General features: G+C 46.8%; 1 protein-coding gene across 1 annotated transcript in view; it reads right to left on the bottom strand.

The window, feature by feature from the left end:
* The window catches only part of LOC118369430 (actin-binding LIM protein 1), a 106224-nt gene that overhangs the window by 30953 nt on the left and 57357 nt on the right, over nt 1-17914 (bottom strand). Inside the window, exons 3-6 of the mRNA XM_052498270.1 lie at nt 13764-13947; nt 12424-12536; nt 6689-6815; nt 6284-6377 (exon numbers count right to left, since the gene is read on the bottom strand). Coding sequence (XP_052354230.1) covers nt 6284-6377; nt 6689-6815; nt 12424-12536; nt 13764-13947 — 518 coding nt within the window. The remainder of the gene's footprint in view (nt 1-6283; nt 6378-6688; nt 6816-12423; nt 12537-13763; nt 13948-17914) is intronic.

Raw genomic sequence — 17914 nt, 5'->3', positions numbered from 1 at the left:
GTTTTTCAGTTTCTCGGTCACAGCTTTGATGCACCTGTACTGACCTCGCCTTCGGGATGGTAGCGGTGTGAACAGGCAGCGGCTCAGGTCGTTTTATTTGATGTTTTAAATGTATTTCAGCTTTATTTAACCAGGTAGGCCAGTTAAGAACAAGTTCTCATTTACAACTGCGACCTGGCCAAGATAAAGCAACAAACAACAACACAGAGTTACCCATAAACAAACGTACAGTCAAAAACATAACAGAAAAATCAAAGTACAGTGTGTGTAAATGCAGAAGATTAGGGAGGTAAAGCAATAAATAGACCATAGACGCAAAATAATTACAATTTAAATCAAATCAAAAATCAAATCAAATCAAATGTTATTTGTCACATACACATGGTTAGCAGATGTTAGTGCGAGCGTAGCGAAATGCTTGTGCTTCTAGTCCCGACAATGCAGTAATAACCAACAAGTAATCTAGCTAACAGTTCAAAAACTACTACCTTATAGACACAAGTGTAAGGGGATAAAGAATATGTACATAAAGATATGTGAATGAGTGATGGTACAGAGCGGCATAGGCAAGATACAGTAGATGGTATTGAGTGCAGTATATACATATGAGATGAGTATGTAAACAAAGTGGCATAGTTAAAGTGGCTAGTGATACATGTATTACATAAGGATGCAGTAGATTATATAGAGTACAGTATATACGTATACATATGAGATAAATAATGTAGGGTATGTAAACATTATATTGGGTAGCATTGTTTAAAGTGGCTAGTGATATATTTGACATCATTTCCCATCAATTCCCATTATTAAAGTGGCTGGAGTTGAGTCAGTGTGTTGGCAGCAGCCACTCAATGTTAGTGGTGAATGTTTAACAGTCTGATGGCCTTGAGATAGAAGCTGTTTTTCAGTCTCTCGGTCCCAACTTTGATGCACCTGTACTGACCTCGCCTTCTGGATGCTAGCGGGGTGAACAGGCAGTGGCTTGGGTGGTTGTTGTCCTTGATGATCTTTATGGCCTTCCTGTGACATCGGGTGGTGTAGGTGTCCTGGAGGGCAGGTAGTTTGCCCCCGGTGATGCGTTGTGCAGACCTCACTACCCTCTGGAGAGCCTTACGGTTGTGGGAGGAGCAGTTGCCGTACCAGGCGGTGATACAGCCCGCCAGGATGCTCTCGATTGTGCATCTGTAGAAGTTTGTGAGCGCTTTTGGTGACAAGCCAAATTTCTTCAGCCTCCTGAGGTTGAAGACGCGCTGCTGCGCCTTCTTCACGATGCTGTCTGTGTGGGTGGACCAATTCAGTTTGTCTGTGATGTGTATGCCGAGGAACTTAAAACTTACTACCCTCTCCACTACTGTTCCATCGATGTGGATAGGGGGGTGTTCCCTCTGCTGTTTCCTGAAGTCCACAATCATCTCCTTAGTTTTGTTGACGTTGAGTGTGAGGTTATTTTCCTGACACCACACTCCGAGGGCCCTCACCTCCTCCCTGTAGGCTGTCTCGTCGATGTTGGTAATCAAGCGTACCACTGTTGTGTCGTCCGCAAACTTGATGATAGAGTTGGAGGCTTGCGTGGCCACGCAGTCCTGGGTGAACAGGGAGTACAGGAGAGGGCTCAGAACGCACCCTTGTGGGGCCCCAGTGTTGAGGATCAGCGGGGTGGAGATGTTGTTGCCTACCCTCACCACCTAGGGGCGGCCCGTCAGGAAGTCCAGTACCCAGTTGCACAGGGCGGGGTCGAGACCCAGGGTCTCGAGCTTGATGACGAGTTTGGAGGGTACTATGGTTGTTGAATGCCGAGCTGTAGTCGATGAACAGCATTCTCACATAGGTATTCCTCTTGTCCAGATGGGTTAGGGCAGTGTGCAGTGTGGTTGAGATTGCATCGTCTATGGACCTATTTGGGCGGTAAGAAAATTGGAGTGGGTCTAGGGTGTCAGGTAGGGTGGAGGTGATATGGTCCTTGACCAGTCTCTCAAAGCACTTCATGATGACGGAAGTGAGTGCTACGGGGCGGTAGTCGTTTAGCTCAGTTACCTTAGCTTTCTTGGGAACAGGAACAATGGTGGCCCTCTTGAAGCATGTGGGAACAACAGACTGGGATAGGGATTGATTGAATATGTCCGTAAACACACCAGCCAGCTGGTCTGCGCATGCTCTGAGGGCACGGCTGGGGATGCCGTTTGGGCCAGCAGCCCTGCGAGGGTTAACACGTTTAGATGTCTTACACATGTTGACCACGGAGAAGGAGTCCTTGGTCGCGGGTCGCGTTGGTAGCACTGTATTATCCTCAAAGCAGGCAAAGAAGGTGTTTAGTTTGTCTGGAAGCAAGATGTCGGTGTCTGTGAGGTGGCTCGTTTTCTCTTTGTATTCCGTAATTGCCTGTAGACCCTGTCACACATGTCTGGTGTCTGAGCCGTTGAATTGCGGTTCCATTTAGTCCTTATACCAACATTTCGCTTGTTTGATAGCCTTGCAGAGGGAATAACTACACGGTTTAAATTCAGTGATATTTCCCGACATCTTTCCATTGTTTAATGCGGTGGCTCACTCTTTCAGTTATCCATCTATCCACGGTTTCTGGTTAGGGTCGGTTTTATTGGTCACATTGGGTACAACATCTCCAAGGGACTTCCTTATAAACTCATTCTCTGGGTCAGCGCATAAATCCATGTTATTCTCTGAGGCTTCCTGGAACATTTCCCAGACCGCGTGATCAAAACAATCTTGAAGCGTGGATTCCGATTGGTCAGACCAGTGTTGAATAGTTCTCGTCACAGGTGCATCCTGTTTGAGTTTCTACCTATAGGACGGTAGGCGCAAAATGGAGTCGTGGTTGGATTTGCCGAAGGGAGGGCAGGGGAGTGCTTTGCATGCATCTCGGAAGTTAGAGTAGCAGTGGTCCAGTGTATTGCCAGTATCTACCAGTCAATGTGCTGGTAGAATTTAGGGAGCCTGGTTCTCAAATTAGCTTTGTTTAAAATCCCCAGCTGCAATAAAGGCAGCCTCAGGATATATGTTTTCCAGTTTACATATAGTCTAGTGAAGTTCCTTGATGGCCATCGAGGTATCTCCTTAGGGGTGGATCTACACGGTTGTGACTATAATTGAAGATAATTATCTTTGGAGATAATGTGGTCGGCATTTGATTGTAAGGAATTCCAGTTCAGGTGAACAAAATGACTTGAGTTCCTGTATGTTGTTATGATTACACCATGAATCGTTAATCATGAAGCATACACCCCCACCCCTTTTTCTTACCAGAGAGATGTTTGTTTCTGTCGGTGCGACGCAGGAAGAAACCCGGTGGCTGTACCGACTCCAACAACATATCCCGAGAGAGCCATGTTTCCATGAAACAGAGAATGTTACAATCTCTGATGTCTCTCTGGAAGGCAACCCTTGCCCTAATTTTATCAAACTTGTTGTCTAGAGACTGGACATTGGTGAGTAATATGCTCTGAAGCGATGGGTTGTGTGCACACCTTCGAAGTCTGACCAGGAGGTCGCTCCGTCTACCTCTCCTGCGGCAACGTTGTTTTGGCTCGGCCTCTGGGAGTAGATCCAATGTCCTGGGTGGTGGTCCGAACGAAGGAAAGTCGTATTCCTGGTCGTAATGTTGGTAAGTTGATGTCGCTCTTATATCTGTACGTAATAACATTGTTAGAAACAATACATAAAAAAAAATACTGCATAGTTTCCTAAGGACTCGAAGTGAGGCGACCATCTCTGTCAGCGCCATGTTACACATAGGCTAGAACCCTGTTTCAGAGCACTCAGTGTGTGGTTGGTGTGGTTTGGTGTGGTGTGGTGTGGTGTGGTGTGTGTGTGTGTGTAGCTCTCTCGTGTCTCTCATTCCCATGTCGTTCCTTCACACCGACACTGCTCCACTGATGGCCGTCTTTACTTGTTCATCACGTCAACAACAACAGCCCAACAGAGAGAAGGAACATAGTCATGTTATGTCATCATTTGATGTGCACTAAGTAATCAACCCACATGCAGTTTTCTTAAGAACTGGAACATGCTGTTTAGTGTAATCTCCAGTGTATGTGCATTTCTTCACAGGAGCAGTTAATTAAGAGGCATTTACATGACATTAATCTTGTCCACCAGACACCTCTCTCTCTGTCGAACTGTCTGGTTTCACAGCGTCTCAGAATGGATCTTGAATGGTAGACTATGGGAGGAGTGGCAAAAACAGCCACCGGTTTGAATTGGCTGATCTCTCAGTCCATCGCCATCTAGCACAACCCATACCATCTAGCGCCACCATCCCCTACATTGTGGACTTCAAAGCACAAGTAGCACAAATAGTTTTCACGTATACACTTTTTTAATTTGTGCTTCCCCAATATAATATTTATTTTGATTGACGATCTAATATAACTGTCACAGGCTAGCTCATCCTCGGTTTCCACTAGCTTCCATTGCCACAAAGTCAGATTCAAAGTCAAAATTGGCTACAAAAATTTGCTTTTTGGTCTTAATTTAAGGTTACGGTTAGGCATAAGGTTAGCAGTGTGGTTAAGGTTAGGGTTAAGGTTAAGGTTAGATTTAAAACAGATTTTAAGAAGATACATTTTAGTAGGTTTTAATATGCAGTTGTGTGATTCGGTCAGAATTTGAATTGAGTAGCATGTCACTCATTAAATCCACACCCCCTAAGTTCCAAACATTCCCACACTATTGAAAGGCTCTATGCGCCAACAATTTGAGCCTGGAGACGAGGTTAAAATGATATACATATACAGTCAACTGATTAAATCTACCTTTGATTTACCCATTCATCCAGGCATACCACAAAGGGTTCACTGTCAGTCAACATGCCTTCAAATATAGGAGCTATCCTCCCTTTGTGGAAAAGTAAAGTTAACAGTATCCTCCCCTGATATTGCATAGGGGGCTACAGTACTTTGAAACTGTATAATGAGGTGCTTAGCATGCACAGCAACATGTCACACAAAAGCTATTAGGAACAGGACACTGAACAGAAGAACGGAGAAGCAAACAGCCCCTGACCAACCACCCTTCCCACTCACCAGTAAGCTAATAGACAAGTGCCAATTCACAGATATGTGGCTGTGGCCTTGAAAATGTGGATTTTCATAGTTCATTTTCAGGCTTGGCTATAGCTGTAAGGGTTGGCTGGATCACACGCACATCTGAATAAGCTACAGTATAAAAAAATGTCATTAGATACAATGCCGGTGACTTTAACCATCCCTGTTGGTCCAGAACCACCCTCCAGTCCAGACACACACACAAACTGCGCTAAAGAAAACCATAGTGTCGATATGTGTCTACACAAAAACGATCTTTAGCAGAACTGTGAAATGCTCTTAGGTAATCCATTGCTACATCTTCTGAATACAGGACTGCGCCAAATAGTCACTAACACAAATTTGTTATGCTAAAGGTTAATTATTTTTGTGAACACACACTCACAGACATTGGCCACAGGCAATGGCCAAATCCATTGGGAATGAAACAGAGTAGCGATGGCTAGATGACTGTCAGTGCATCCAGAGTAGAACAAAGCAGCAAATCTGTCTGCCTCATTGTGTGACACAACTCATTCTGTTTGCCCCTCTCCTATCTGCTTCTGTCATTCCACCCTGCATTTCTCTGATGTTCTCTCTCCCCAGCTATATGTCCTTTCTCTCTCCCTGCCATAGTAGTGGCCAGCCTGTCTGCAGACAGAGATGCAATCGGACTATGAGTTATGGCAGGGGTTCGCACATTTTTTCACTCAGGCCCCCCTTCCAGCATTGGGAAACATCCCGCGCCCCCCATCTATGCGCACCGGCCACGCCTATTTCTATAGGCACAAGCACTGTACATGACACAAACTGTTCACACCCCTCTTGTTGGGGGAGTGAACATTTTGCAATTTTAAAGCGTATTTCCTGGAATTCTACACATTTTATCATGGGGTGCAGAGAAAATGTTGAAGTTTTAAAGCTAATTTGTGACTCAAATATTACAACAAAATCGATGGGATAAAAAAAACCTAACTCAAAAACATTAGCTGACATGGGCTAGTTGATCTGGACATTTCTGACAAGCTATAAATAGCTCTCTAAGGTATGCAATGACTGACATGACAAGATGAAAACTGATGATGCACTACCCGATGCACTACCCACCTTGTGCATTCTACTATTACAACTTTCAAGAGTAAGTTGAACGCCGGACAGAGTTCGGCTCTCCCTATGTGTTAAACCAATCAGCCAATTGGTGACAGTCAGGGGGAGGAATGAAAGTTAGGTGATTGGCTTACCTCCAGCACTTTGCCTGTGATAAACTGCTGGCAGGCTTCGCATTGGACCCCAAAATGGACCTGGTAGTCCTTCTCACAATAGGGTGTGCCATCCCTGTGCAGAGAGAGAGGATAACACAGACTTCATTAGAATAGGATAGAATAGAATTGTCTCTTTCACTGTGTCTGCAAGTATACTGTGTGTTTCACTATGTGTGTAATAGAACAGAATAGAATCGAACAATGTCTTTCACTGTGTCTGCAAGTTTACTGTGTGTATGTTGTGTGCATTAGAATAGATTAGTTTAAAAATAAATAGAGTAGAATAGAATAGTGTGTTTTCCTTTGTCTGCAAGTATAATATGTGTGTATTTCACTATGTGTGTAAGCATGTCATGTGTATAATAGTTGTTTTTTTAGACTTACTTGCTGATGTACTCCCCAGTGAGGACTTTTTGACATGCCTTACACTTGAAGCAGCCCAGGTGCCACTGTCTCTCCAGAGCTAATAGAGCCTGACCATTCTTAATGTCTCTACCACAGCCCGCACAGCCTGTAAAACACACACACACACACACAGTAATGGGGTGCGTGCTGGTGGCAGGGAAGTCCGACGCAAGAGAACGAAATTGGTATAAACAGAGATATTTAATAAATGCTTACAAACTCCGAAATCCAACATACAAAATAAAGAAAGTGGGTAAAAACCCATCACACACCATAACATACTTGGCCCCATTACATACAACAAACAATTCCCGACGAGGACATGGGTGAAAACAGAGGGAAAATATACAACATGTAATTTAGAGAATTGAAACCGGGTGAGTGTGAAAACAAGACAAAACAAATGGAACATGAAAATGGATCGGCGATGGCTAGAAGACCGGTGACGTCGACCGTCGAACACCGCCCGAACAAGGAGAGGAACCGACTTCGGGAGAAGTCGTGACAGTACCCCCCCTTGACCAGCGGGTCCAGCAGTGCGCTGACACTGGCCTCGGGGACGCCCCGGAGCGCGAGGCTCAAGGCGATCCGGGCGGAGACGGTGGAAATCCCTTCAGCATAGAAGGGTCCAACACGTCCTCCTCCGAAACCCAGCATCTCTCCCCCGGACCGTACCCCTCCCAGTCCATGAGGTACTGAAGGCCCCTCGCCCGACGTCTCGAATCCAGGATGGATTGAACGGAGTACGCCGGGGCCCCCTCGATGTCCAGAGGAGGTGGAGGAACCTCCCGCACCTCAGCTTCCTGGAGCGGACCAGCCACCACCGGCCTGAGGAGAGACACATGGAACGAGGGGTTAATGCGGTAATCGGGGGGAAGCTGTAACCTATAACATACCTCGTTCACTCTCCTCAGGACTTTAAATGGCCCCACAAACTGCGGACCCAGCTTCCGACAGGGCATGCAGAGGGGCAGGTTCGGGGTCGAGAGCCAGACCCAGTGCGAACACCGGGCCTCACTGCGGTGATGGTCTGCGCCAACTTTCTGGCGCAGCACGGCGCGCTGAAGATGGACATGGGCGGCATCCCGTGTCTCCTCCTCGCGAACGGAACCAGTCATCCACCGCAGGAGCTTCGGTCTGGCCAAGGAGTCAGCACTGGCTGATACCCAAACATACACTGGAAGGGAGAGAGGTTAGTGGAGGAGTGGCGGAGCGAGTTCTGGGCCATCTCTGCTCACTTCCACGGCCGGTTCTGGCAATACGACCTCAGAAATCTACCCACATCCTGGTTAACTCTCTCCACCTGCCTGTTACTCTCTGGGTGAAGGCTGACTGAGACCCCCAAAAGTTCCATGAACACCCTCCAGACCCTCGAAGTGAACTGGGGACCCCGATCAGACACTATATCCTCAGGTACCCCATAGTGCCGGAAGACGTGAGTAAACAGGGCCTCCACAGTCTGTAGGGCCGTAGGGAGACCGGGCAAAGGGAGGAGACGAGGATTGTGGTTTTTCCCTGTGAAGGTGGAAGATCGGTTATTAAATCCACCGACAGGTGCGACCACGGCCGTTGTGGAACGGGCAGGTGTTGTAACTTACCTTTGGGCAGGTGCCTAGGAGCCTTACACTGGGCGCACACCAAGCAGGAGGGAACATAAACCCTCACATCCTTAGCCTAAGTGGGCCACCAGTACTTCCCACTAAGACAGCTCACTGTCCGACCGATCCCAGGACGACATGTGGGCCCTAAAGATCAGCCGGTTGCGGACAGCAGACGGAAGGTACAGACACCTAGCTGGACACCAAGGGGGAGGGGGCTCTGCACGTAATGCCCGCTCAATCTCCGCATTCAGCTCCCACACTACCGGTTCCACCAAGCAAGAGGTGGGGAGTATGGGAGTGGGATCCATGGAACGCTCCTCTGTGTCATACTGCCGGGACAGTGCGTCTGACTTAACGTTTTGGGAACCTGGTCTGTACGAAAGGGTGAAAACAAAACGGTTGAAAAACATGGCCCACCTTGCCTGGTGAGGGTTGTCTCCTCGCTGCCCGGATGTACTCCAGATTGCTGTGGTCAGTCCAAATGAGAAAAGGGTGTTTATCCCCCTCAAGCCAATGTCTCCACGCCTTCAAGGCCTTGACTACAGCCAACAGCTCCCAGTCCCCCACGTCATAGTTTTGCTCCGCCCGGCTGAGCTTCTTCGAGAAGAAGGCACAGGGGCGGGGCTTCGGTGGCGTATTTGAGCGTTGAGAGAGCACTGCTCCTATCCCAGCCTCGGACGCGTCCACCTCCACTGTGAATGCCAAAGAGGGATCCGGATGGGCCAGCACGGGTGCCGAGGTAAACAGAGCCCTTAGTTGCCCAAAAGCCCTGCCCACCTCAACTGACCACTGCAGTACAGGACCCCCCTTCAGCAGTGAGGTAATGGGAGCAGCCACCTGACCAAAACCCTGGATAAATCTCCAGGAGTAATTGGCAAATCCTAAAAATCGCTACACCTCCTTTACCGTGGAGGGAGTCGGCCAATTACTTACGGCTGAAATGCGGTCGCTCTCCGTCTCCACACTTGATGTGGAAATGTGATACCCTAGGAAGGAGATGGCTTGATGAAAGAACAGGCATTTATCAGCCTTGACATACAGGTCATGCTCCAACAGGCGACCAAGTACTCTGCGACCAAGTCCCCCCCTTGGGTTGTGCCGTGGCGGAGATCTTTGTGGGCTATACTCAGCCTTTTCTCAGGTTGGTAAGTTGGTGGTTGAAGATATCCCTCTAGTGGTGTGGGGGCTGTGCTTTGGCAAAGTGGGTGGGGTTATATCCTTCCTGTTTGGCCCTGTCCGGGGGTGTCCTTGGATGGCTCCACAGTGTCTCCTGACCCCTCCTGTCTCAGCCTCCAGTATTTATGCTGCAGTAGTTTATGTGTCGGGGAGCTAGGGTCAGTTTGTTATATCTGGAGTACTTCTCCTGTCATATTCGGTGTCCTGTGTGAATTTAAGTGTGCTCTCTCTAATTCTCCCTTTCTCTCTTTCTTTCTCTCTCTCGGAGGACCTGGGACCATGCCTCAGGATGACTCCTTGCTGTCCCCAGTCCACCTGGTCGTGCTGCTGCTCCATTTTCAACTGTTCTGCCTTATTATTATTGGACCATGCTGGTCATTTATGAACATTTGAACATCTTGGCCATGTTCTGTTATAATCTCCACCCGGCACAGCCAGAAGAGGACTGGCCACCCCACATAGCCGGGTTCCTCTCTAGGTTTCTTCCTAGGTTTTGGCCTTTCTAGTGAGTTTTTCCTAGCCACCTTGCTTCTACACCTGCATTGCTTGCTGTTTGGGGTTTTAGGCTGGGTTTCTGTACAGCACTTTGAGATATCAGCTGATGTATGAAGTATGAATATATCAGCTGATGTATGAATATACATTTAATTTGATTTGATTTGTCTTCCACTCATCTCCCTCTCAGATACGTACCAGGTTGTAAGAGATCTAGTTTGGTGAAGAAGCGCGCCCCGTGCATTGGTAGCGGGTAACTTTACCTCACTATACCTACCTCATCTGATTCAGACCCAGATAGTCAATGCACGGGTGCAGATCCCCATCCTTCTTCTTCACAAAAAAGGAACTCGAAGGGTGGGTGAAGTGGAGGACCGAATGTACCCCTGACGCAGGGATTCTGAAACATATGTTTCCATAGCCTCCGTCTCCGCCTGTGAGAGGGGATACACGTGACTCCTGGGAAGTGCAGAATCTACCAGGCGGTCTTTCGCACAATCGCCCCATCGATGAGGTGGTAATTGAGAGAGCCAAATCGGCATATTCAGGGAGAATGCGCACGGTGGAGACCTGGTCTGGACTCTCCACCGTTATAGCACCAACACCTACCTGAGCACTCTCGCGACCACCCCATGAGAGCCCTCTGTTGCCAAGAAACAGTGGGGTTATGAAAAGCTAACCAGGGTAGGCCCAGCACCACGGGAAACACAGGAGAGTCAATGAGGAAGAGACTAATTCTCTCTGTATCACCCCCCTGCATCACCATACCCAACGGCGTGGTGACCTCCCTAATTATCCCTGACCCTAATGGTGAACGGGGAAGAGCACATCCACAGGAAAAATGGGGGTCCCTAAACTATGAGCTAATGCTCTATCAATGAAATTCCCAGCCGCGCCTGAATCGACGAGCGCCTTATGCTGGGAATATGGAGAAAACTCAGGAAAAGTAATAGACACAAACATATGTGCAACAGAGGGCTCAGAGAGAATTGTGCCAGCTCACCTGGTGTGATGCCCGAGTGCCCTGCCTGCTGCCTCGATTCCCAGAGGAACCAATCCGGCACCGACCGGCAGTGTGACCTCTGAGGCCACAGATGCTGCACAAGCGGGAACCCCCTCCGGTCTCCATAGGTATCGGAGAGGGGGTGCGTGGGGATTGAACCACCAGTTCCTGATCTAGACATCCACGAGTAGCCAGCAGGTTGTCCAGCCGGATAGACAGGTCCACCAGCTGGTCGAACGTGAGGGTGGTGTCTCTTCAGGCCAGCTCCCGATGGACGTCCTCGCGCAGACTGCAACGATAATGGTCGATCAGGGCCCTGTCGCTCCATCACGTGCCGGCAGCCGGGGTCCTAAACTCCAGGGTGAACTCCTGGGTGCTCCTCGTCTCCTGCCTCAGATGGTAGAGGCGCTCAACCGCCGCTCTACCCTCGGGCAGATGGTCGAAGACTGCCCGGAAACGGCGGGAGAACTCCTCAAACTTGTCCAACGCCGCATCTTCCTCTCTCCATATGGCGTTGGCCCACTCCAGGGCTCTCCCGGTGAGGCACGAGACGAGGGAGGACCCTCTCACGATCCAATGGAGCCAGGTGGACAGTGGCCACATAAAGGTTTAATTGCAGTAAAAACCCCTGGTAGTTCGAAGCCCTCCCGTCATACTCCTGGGTCAAGGAGAGACGGATCCCACTGGGTTCAGGCGGGAAAGATGCGCACAAAAGAGAACCTGGTTGTGCTGGTGGAGGCGCTGGAAGAACTCCCTGTCTCTCCCAGCGGTCCATCGTCTGGACAACGCGATCCATGGCAACGCCAGGATGGTGAAGCATAACTGCATGCTCCTGGATGCGCTCCTCCACCTCAATGGCCGGGGTACCCTCTCCTGCTGACTCCATAGCAAGGTCGAAGATTCTGTAATGTGGTGCGTGCTGATGGCAGGGAAGTCAGGCGCAGGAGAATGAACTTGGTAAATCAGAGCTGTTTAATAAACATCAAAACTTCCGAAAACCAAAGTATACAAAATAACAAATAGAGGGTGCAAAACCCGTCGCTCAACAGAAATAACAATAAACACCTACATACAACAAACAATCTCCGACAAGGACATGAGGGGAAACAGAGGGTTAAATACACAACATGTAATTGAAGGGATTGGAACCAGGTGTGTAGGAAGACAAAACCAATGGAAAAAGTAAAAATGGATCAATGATGGCTAGAAGGTCGGTGACGTCGACCGCCGAACACCGCCCGAACAAGAGGGGACCTAGAGAGGGACCTACTTCGACGGAAGTCGTGACAGTAGTTTACAGAGTTCTGGTGTTTATCACTAACAATGGGTTACACACATATGAACTCAAATACATTTGTTAGACATTTTTGTTTGAGTGTTAGTTCAATGTAACTAAGCTATTCACAGTACTGTAAGGATAGTGGAGACAGGCTACTCACAGTTGGAGTCAATGATGTCTTTGCCGGGTCCTGGGGATGTGGGCTGGACACAGTACTGACACAGACAGTCTTTGCCATTGAAGGTGACCCTATCCCCAGCAGGAAACGGTCGTCTGTGGGAGAGACAGACAGATACATGGACTAATGGTCAGACACCAAACAGATACAGATGGATAATGTAGCACAGGTCACATTAGGGTATGTCTGGCTGAGAATATCCCATGTATTGAGTAACAGTGTATAATTGTATTTGTTTAACTAGGCAAGTCAGTTAGGAACAAATTCTAATTTTCAATGATGGCTTAGGAATAGTGGGTTAACTGCCTTGTTCAGGGACAGAATGACAGATTTTTACCTTATCATCTCGGGGATTCGATCTATCAGCCTTTCGGTTACTAGTCCAACGCTCTAACCACTAGGTTACCTACCACCCCGTATGATGACGTGAACGTGTTTCAGCATTGTTGGAGTGACCCTTTTCAAGACCAAAGAAATCGATGTAGATAAGAAGATGCAGTCAGGTTGATAAGAAGAGTACAATAAGGTGAACAATAAGAGTAATGAGATAGATAATGAGTAATGCTTCTAGCTCTTGACCAGGGCTCCTTTGAAAAATAGATTCTCAATAGTACTCTCCTGAATAACTAACATGCTGACTAGACCGAGTATGCACGTGCGTCCTCGTGCGCCATCGCACGCATGTTGATTTTGTCCATCCATACCAGACGATACCAACGAACTCTGAACCAACTTTATTAATTTGGGGACAGTTCGAGACGCATGAAACAATCATGGCCATTTAGCTAGCTAGTTTGCTGTTGCTAGCTAGTTTGTCCTGCTATATAAACATTGGGTTGTTATTTTACCTGAAATGCACAAGGTCCTCTACTCCGACAATTAATCCACAGATAAATGGGTAAACCTAGTTTCCAAGTAATCTCTCCTCCTTCATTCTTCCGCTTCTTCTTCTTCTTCTTTGGACTTTAAGGTGCATTACCACCACCAACTGGACTGGAGTGTGAACCTCAGTTCATCTTTCAATCACCCACATGGGAATATGCTCCTAAAAACCAATGAGGAGATGGGGGAGGCGGGACTTGCAGCTCTTCAAGCGTCAAAAATATTACAAAGTTCTGTTTTAGCGCCTGGCTACGCAGGCGCTCGTTGACGCACTTTAGCAGTTTGGATTAAATGATTGAATAACATGTGTAAATTTATTCTGCAACGCTCACACACATAACGCAAGCAGTATGGTCAGCATGTAAGGGATACATACAGTTCCAAAATAGGAGTATGCACTTCAAAATAAGTGTCTGTAGGTTTCGGGTGAGGGTTCTTACTTGCAGATGGTGCAGACGAAGCAGGCAGGGTGGTAGGTCTTGCCCAGAGCAGTGACGACCTCTCCCTCCACAAAGTCCCCACAGCCATTGCAGCGCGTCCCGTGCATTCGCTGGTAGTCCAGGGTACACAGGTAGTCTCCATTCTTCATGAAGAAGCCTCCCTGAGCCAGGTCACAGCCACACACTGCAGGGACACAAAAGCAGTCAGTAAGTCATGCTATTCTCTACCCTCCTTCCATGCATCCATCCATCCAACCATCCATCCATCAACCTATCCATTCATCGACCCATCCATCCATGTGTGGATTTTCCATGTGGATGTGTAGAAATGTGTGTATGTATGTCCATTAGGCTACTGAATGTCACTCTGACAAAAAGTACAATAAAATAAAGTCAAATGCCAATGCCTCTGTGGATATGTAAGGTGAATTATTTATTGTGTTTCCAGAGACAAGAACAATATCTTCCACCTTCAATTATAGAGATATGGAATATAAATAAATGATAAAGAAGGCCGCTCCTTGGGTCTTCCCATATGGGATTGCTACCAATGCTGTATTTTGCACTTGTAAATAATGAACAGCGAGCTACAAATGTATTGGGAAAGTGACAAATGTGTTGTTGTATTGGCTCTGTACTCCAACACTTTGGATTTAAAAGGATAAAATGACTACGAGGTTAAAGTGCAGACTGTCAGCTTTAATTTAGGGGTATTTTTATCAATATAGGGTGAACTGTTAGGAAATTACAGCACCTTTTGTTCGTCGTCCCCCCATTTTCGGGGACCAAAAGTATTGGGACAAATTCACTTACAGTGGCAAGAAAAAGTATGTGAACCCTTTGGAATTACCTGGACGTCTGCATAACTTGGTCATACAGTTTGATCTGATCTTCATCTAAGTCACAACAATAGACAAACAGAGTCTGATTAAACTAATAACACACAACAATTATACGTTTTCATGTCTTTATCGTACACACCACAACATTCACAGTGCGGGGTGGGAAAAGTATGTAAACCTTTGGTATGAATAACTGGTTGACCCTACTTTGGCAGCAATAACCTTAACCAAACATTTTCTGTAGATGCGGATCAGACCTGCACAATGGTCAAGAGGAGTTTTCCTCTTTACAAAACTGTTTCAGTTCAGAAATATTCTTGGGATGCCTGGTGTGAATCGTCTCTCTTAAGGTCATGCCACAGCATCTCAATCGGGACTTTCTGGGCCATTCCAGAAGGCATATTTTCAGCACCTTTTGCGCGCAATGATTACATCAAGCTTGATTACATTAACAAGCTACAAACTTGTTGGATGCTTTTGATGTTTGTTTTGGTTGTTTGGTGTTTCAGATTATTTTTTGCCCATTAGAAATGAATTGTATATAATGTACTGGGACATTATGGAGCCACTTTAATTGTAAATAATAATATAATATGTTTCTTAACACTTCTACATTAAGGTGGACGCTACGATGATTATGGACAGTCCTGAATGAATCTTGAATAGTGATGAGTGAGAAATATTATACCCTCCAAAAATGCTAACCTCCCCTGTTATTGTAATGGTGAGAGGTTAGCATGTCTTGGGGGTATGATGTGTGTGTCTGTGACTTTCTCACTCATCATTATTCACGATCAGGCGTACCGTGTCTGCATAGGTTTGATTCCAGCCCATGCCAATCTGGCACAAATTACTTGATTGACTTGATTTAGTTACACATTTCTAATATGGTCAGTCTAGGGATTTTTACCCTCGACCTTTACAAGAAATTACCAAATTAGACACTTTTGCATTACATAAATAGGGGTAAAAATAACAGTAGGCTGCACCAAAATTTGTTTCCATTCACACAAAATGTTGGGTAAATTGCCACAGTAGATTTGCCATGATAAACTAGGAAATACTTTATTTCTATTGTACAGATGTCAAGTAGATAAATTGCTCTTAGTCTGTTCAAAAAGGACTAAGTTGTTCCAATGACAATACCAACCAGAGGGTGAAACTACAGTGCATTTAGAAATAATTCAGACCCCTTGACTTTAGACATTTTGTTACGTTACAGCCCTATTCCAAAATTGATTAAATAAACAATGTCTCATCATTCTACACACAATACCCCATAATGACAAAACAACAAGGTTTTTTAAATGTATTGCAAATTTATATAGAGAAATCAAAAGCGTATTTACATTTACAAGTATTCAGACCTTTTGCTTTGAGACTTGAAATTGAGCTCAGGTGCATCCTGTTTCCATTGATCATCCTTGAGATGTTTTACACCTTTATTGGAGTCCACCTGTGGTAATTTCAGTTGATTGGACATGATTTGGAAAAGCACACACCTGTCTATATAAGGTCCTACAGTTAACAGTGCATGTCAGAGCAAAAAAATCAAGCAATGAGGTCGAAGGAATTGTCCGTAAAGCTCAGAGACAGGATTGTGTCAAAGCACATATCTGGGGAAGGGTCCAAAACATTTCTGCAGCAGGGAAGGTCCCCAAGACCACAGTGGAAGAAGTTAGGAAACACCAAGACTTAGAGCTGGCCTCCCTGGCCAAACTGAGCAATCAGGAGAAGTGCCTTGGTCAGGGAGGTGACCAAGAACCCGATGGTCACTCTGACAGAGATCTAGTTTGCCAAAATGTACCTATAGACTCTCAGACTATGAGAAACAATATTCTCTGGTCTGATGAAACCAAGATTGAACACTTTTACTTGAATGCCACTCGTCATGTCTGGTGGAAACCTGGCACCATCCCTATGGTGAAGCTGTGGGGATGTTTTTCAGCAGCAGTGACTGGGAGACTAGTCAGGATTGAAGGAAAGATGAAAGAAGCAAAGTACAGAGAAATCTTTGATGAAAACCTGCTCCAGTGCTCAGGACCACAGATTGGGGCGAAGGTTCACCTTCCAACAGTACAACGACCTGAAGCACACAGCCAAGACGACACTTTCAGACAATTCTCTGAATGTCCTTGAGTGGCCCAGCCAGAGCCCGGACTTGAACCCGATCAAACATCTCAGGAGACTTGAAAATAGCTGCACAGCGACGCTCCCCATCCAACCTGACATAACTGCAGAGCAGAATGGGAGAAACTCCCCAAATTCAGGTGTGCCAAGCTTGTAGGGTCATACCAAGAAGACTTGAGGCTGTAATCGCTGCCAAAGGTGCTTCAATAAAGTACTGTGTAAAGGGTCTGAATACTTACGTATGTAAATGTGATATTTCGGCTCTCTTTTTCAATACATTTGCAAACAGTTCTAAAAAACTATTTTTGCTTTGTCATTACTGGTTATTGTGTGTAGTTTGAGGGAATATAAACTATGTAATACATTTTAGAATTAGCCTGTAACGCAACAAAATTCTGTATCAGAAACCGTTCACTCCAAAGAGAAAATGCAAATAAGAGTTTCCATGGGAAACAGGTAGGTACCTCCAGCAAAAACGGGTCTGGGACTTGCGTGTCAGGACCGTGAGATGCGCTGCCACCGCATCAAAGTTGCGTATTAAACCCCCCCCCCAAAAAAAATTGGCAAACCTGAGGAACCACTGGACTTGCTTGAGTGAGGTGGGACGGGGCCAGTCGGTGACCTCCTCAACCTTTACGGGGTCCATTTGGATGCCTGCGGTGGAGATAATGTGACCCAGGAAGGAAACTTGGTATACGCGATACTCACACTTATCTATCTTGACATTGTTGACTCTGCAGGAGGCCTCTCAGGACATCCGCAGTAGACCGCAGTAGAGGCAGCAACCTTTGCGCATTGGCCTTTCACGCACCTGTGGGCTCCGACGTGTGCGTCCCAGCTGCATGGGAACCTGAATGCTGGGTTCGGGGGGCTTGGGGTGCTCAGAAAACCGGGATACTGGGGTGGTGTCAAAAATGCGCTGTCTCACGCGTTCTTGGAGACGGTTGTCGATCCTGATTGCCAGCGTTATCAGGGACTTGAGGTCCTCTCCCAGTTCCCTTTGAGGCCAGTTCATCATTGATTGAGGTAGACAAACCCTGGTGGAAAGCGATGACCAGGGCCTCGGTATTCCACCCACTCTCGGCGGCGAGGGTGCGGAACTCAATGGCGAAGTCAACAACTGGTCTGGCCCCTTGGTGGATATTGAACAGTCGACTGTCCTCTTCTTGTCCGCCGTCA

This window comes from Oncorhynchus keta, chromosome 36 (genome assembly GCF_023373465.1).
Source record: "Oncorhynchus keta strain PuntledgeMale-10-30-2019 chromosome 36, Oket_V2, whole genome shotgun sequence".
Lineage (NCBI taxonomy): Eukaryota > Metazoa > Chordata > Actinopteri > Salmoniformes > Salmonidae > Oncorhynchus > Oncorhynchus keta.
Note: the sequence above shows the minus strand (reverse complement) of the source record. Positions and strands in the feature narration are given on the sequence as shown.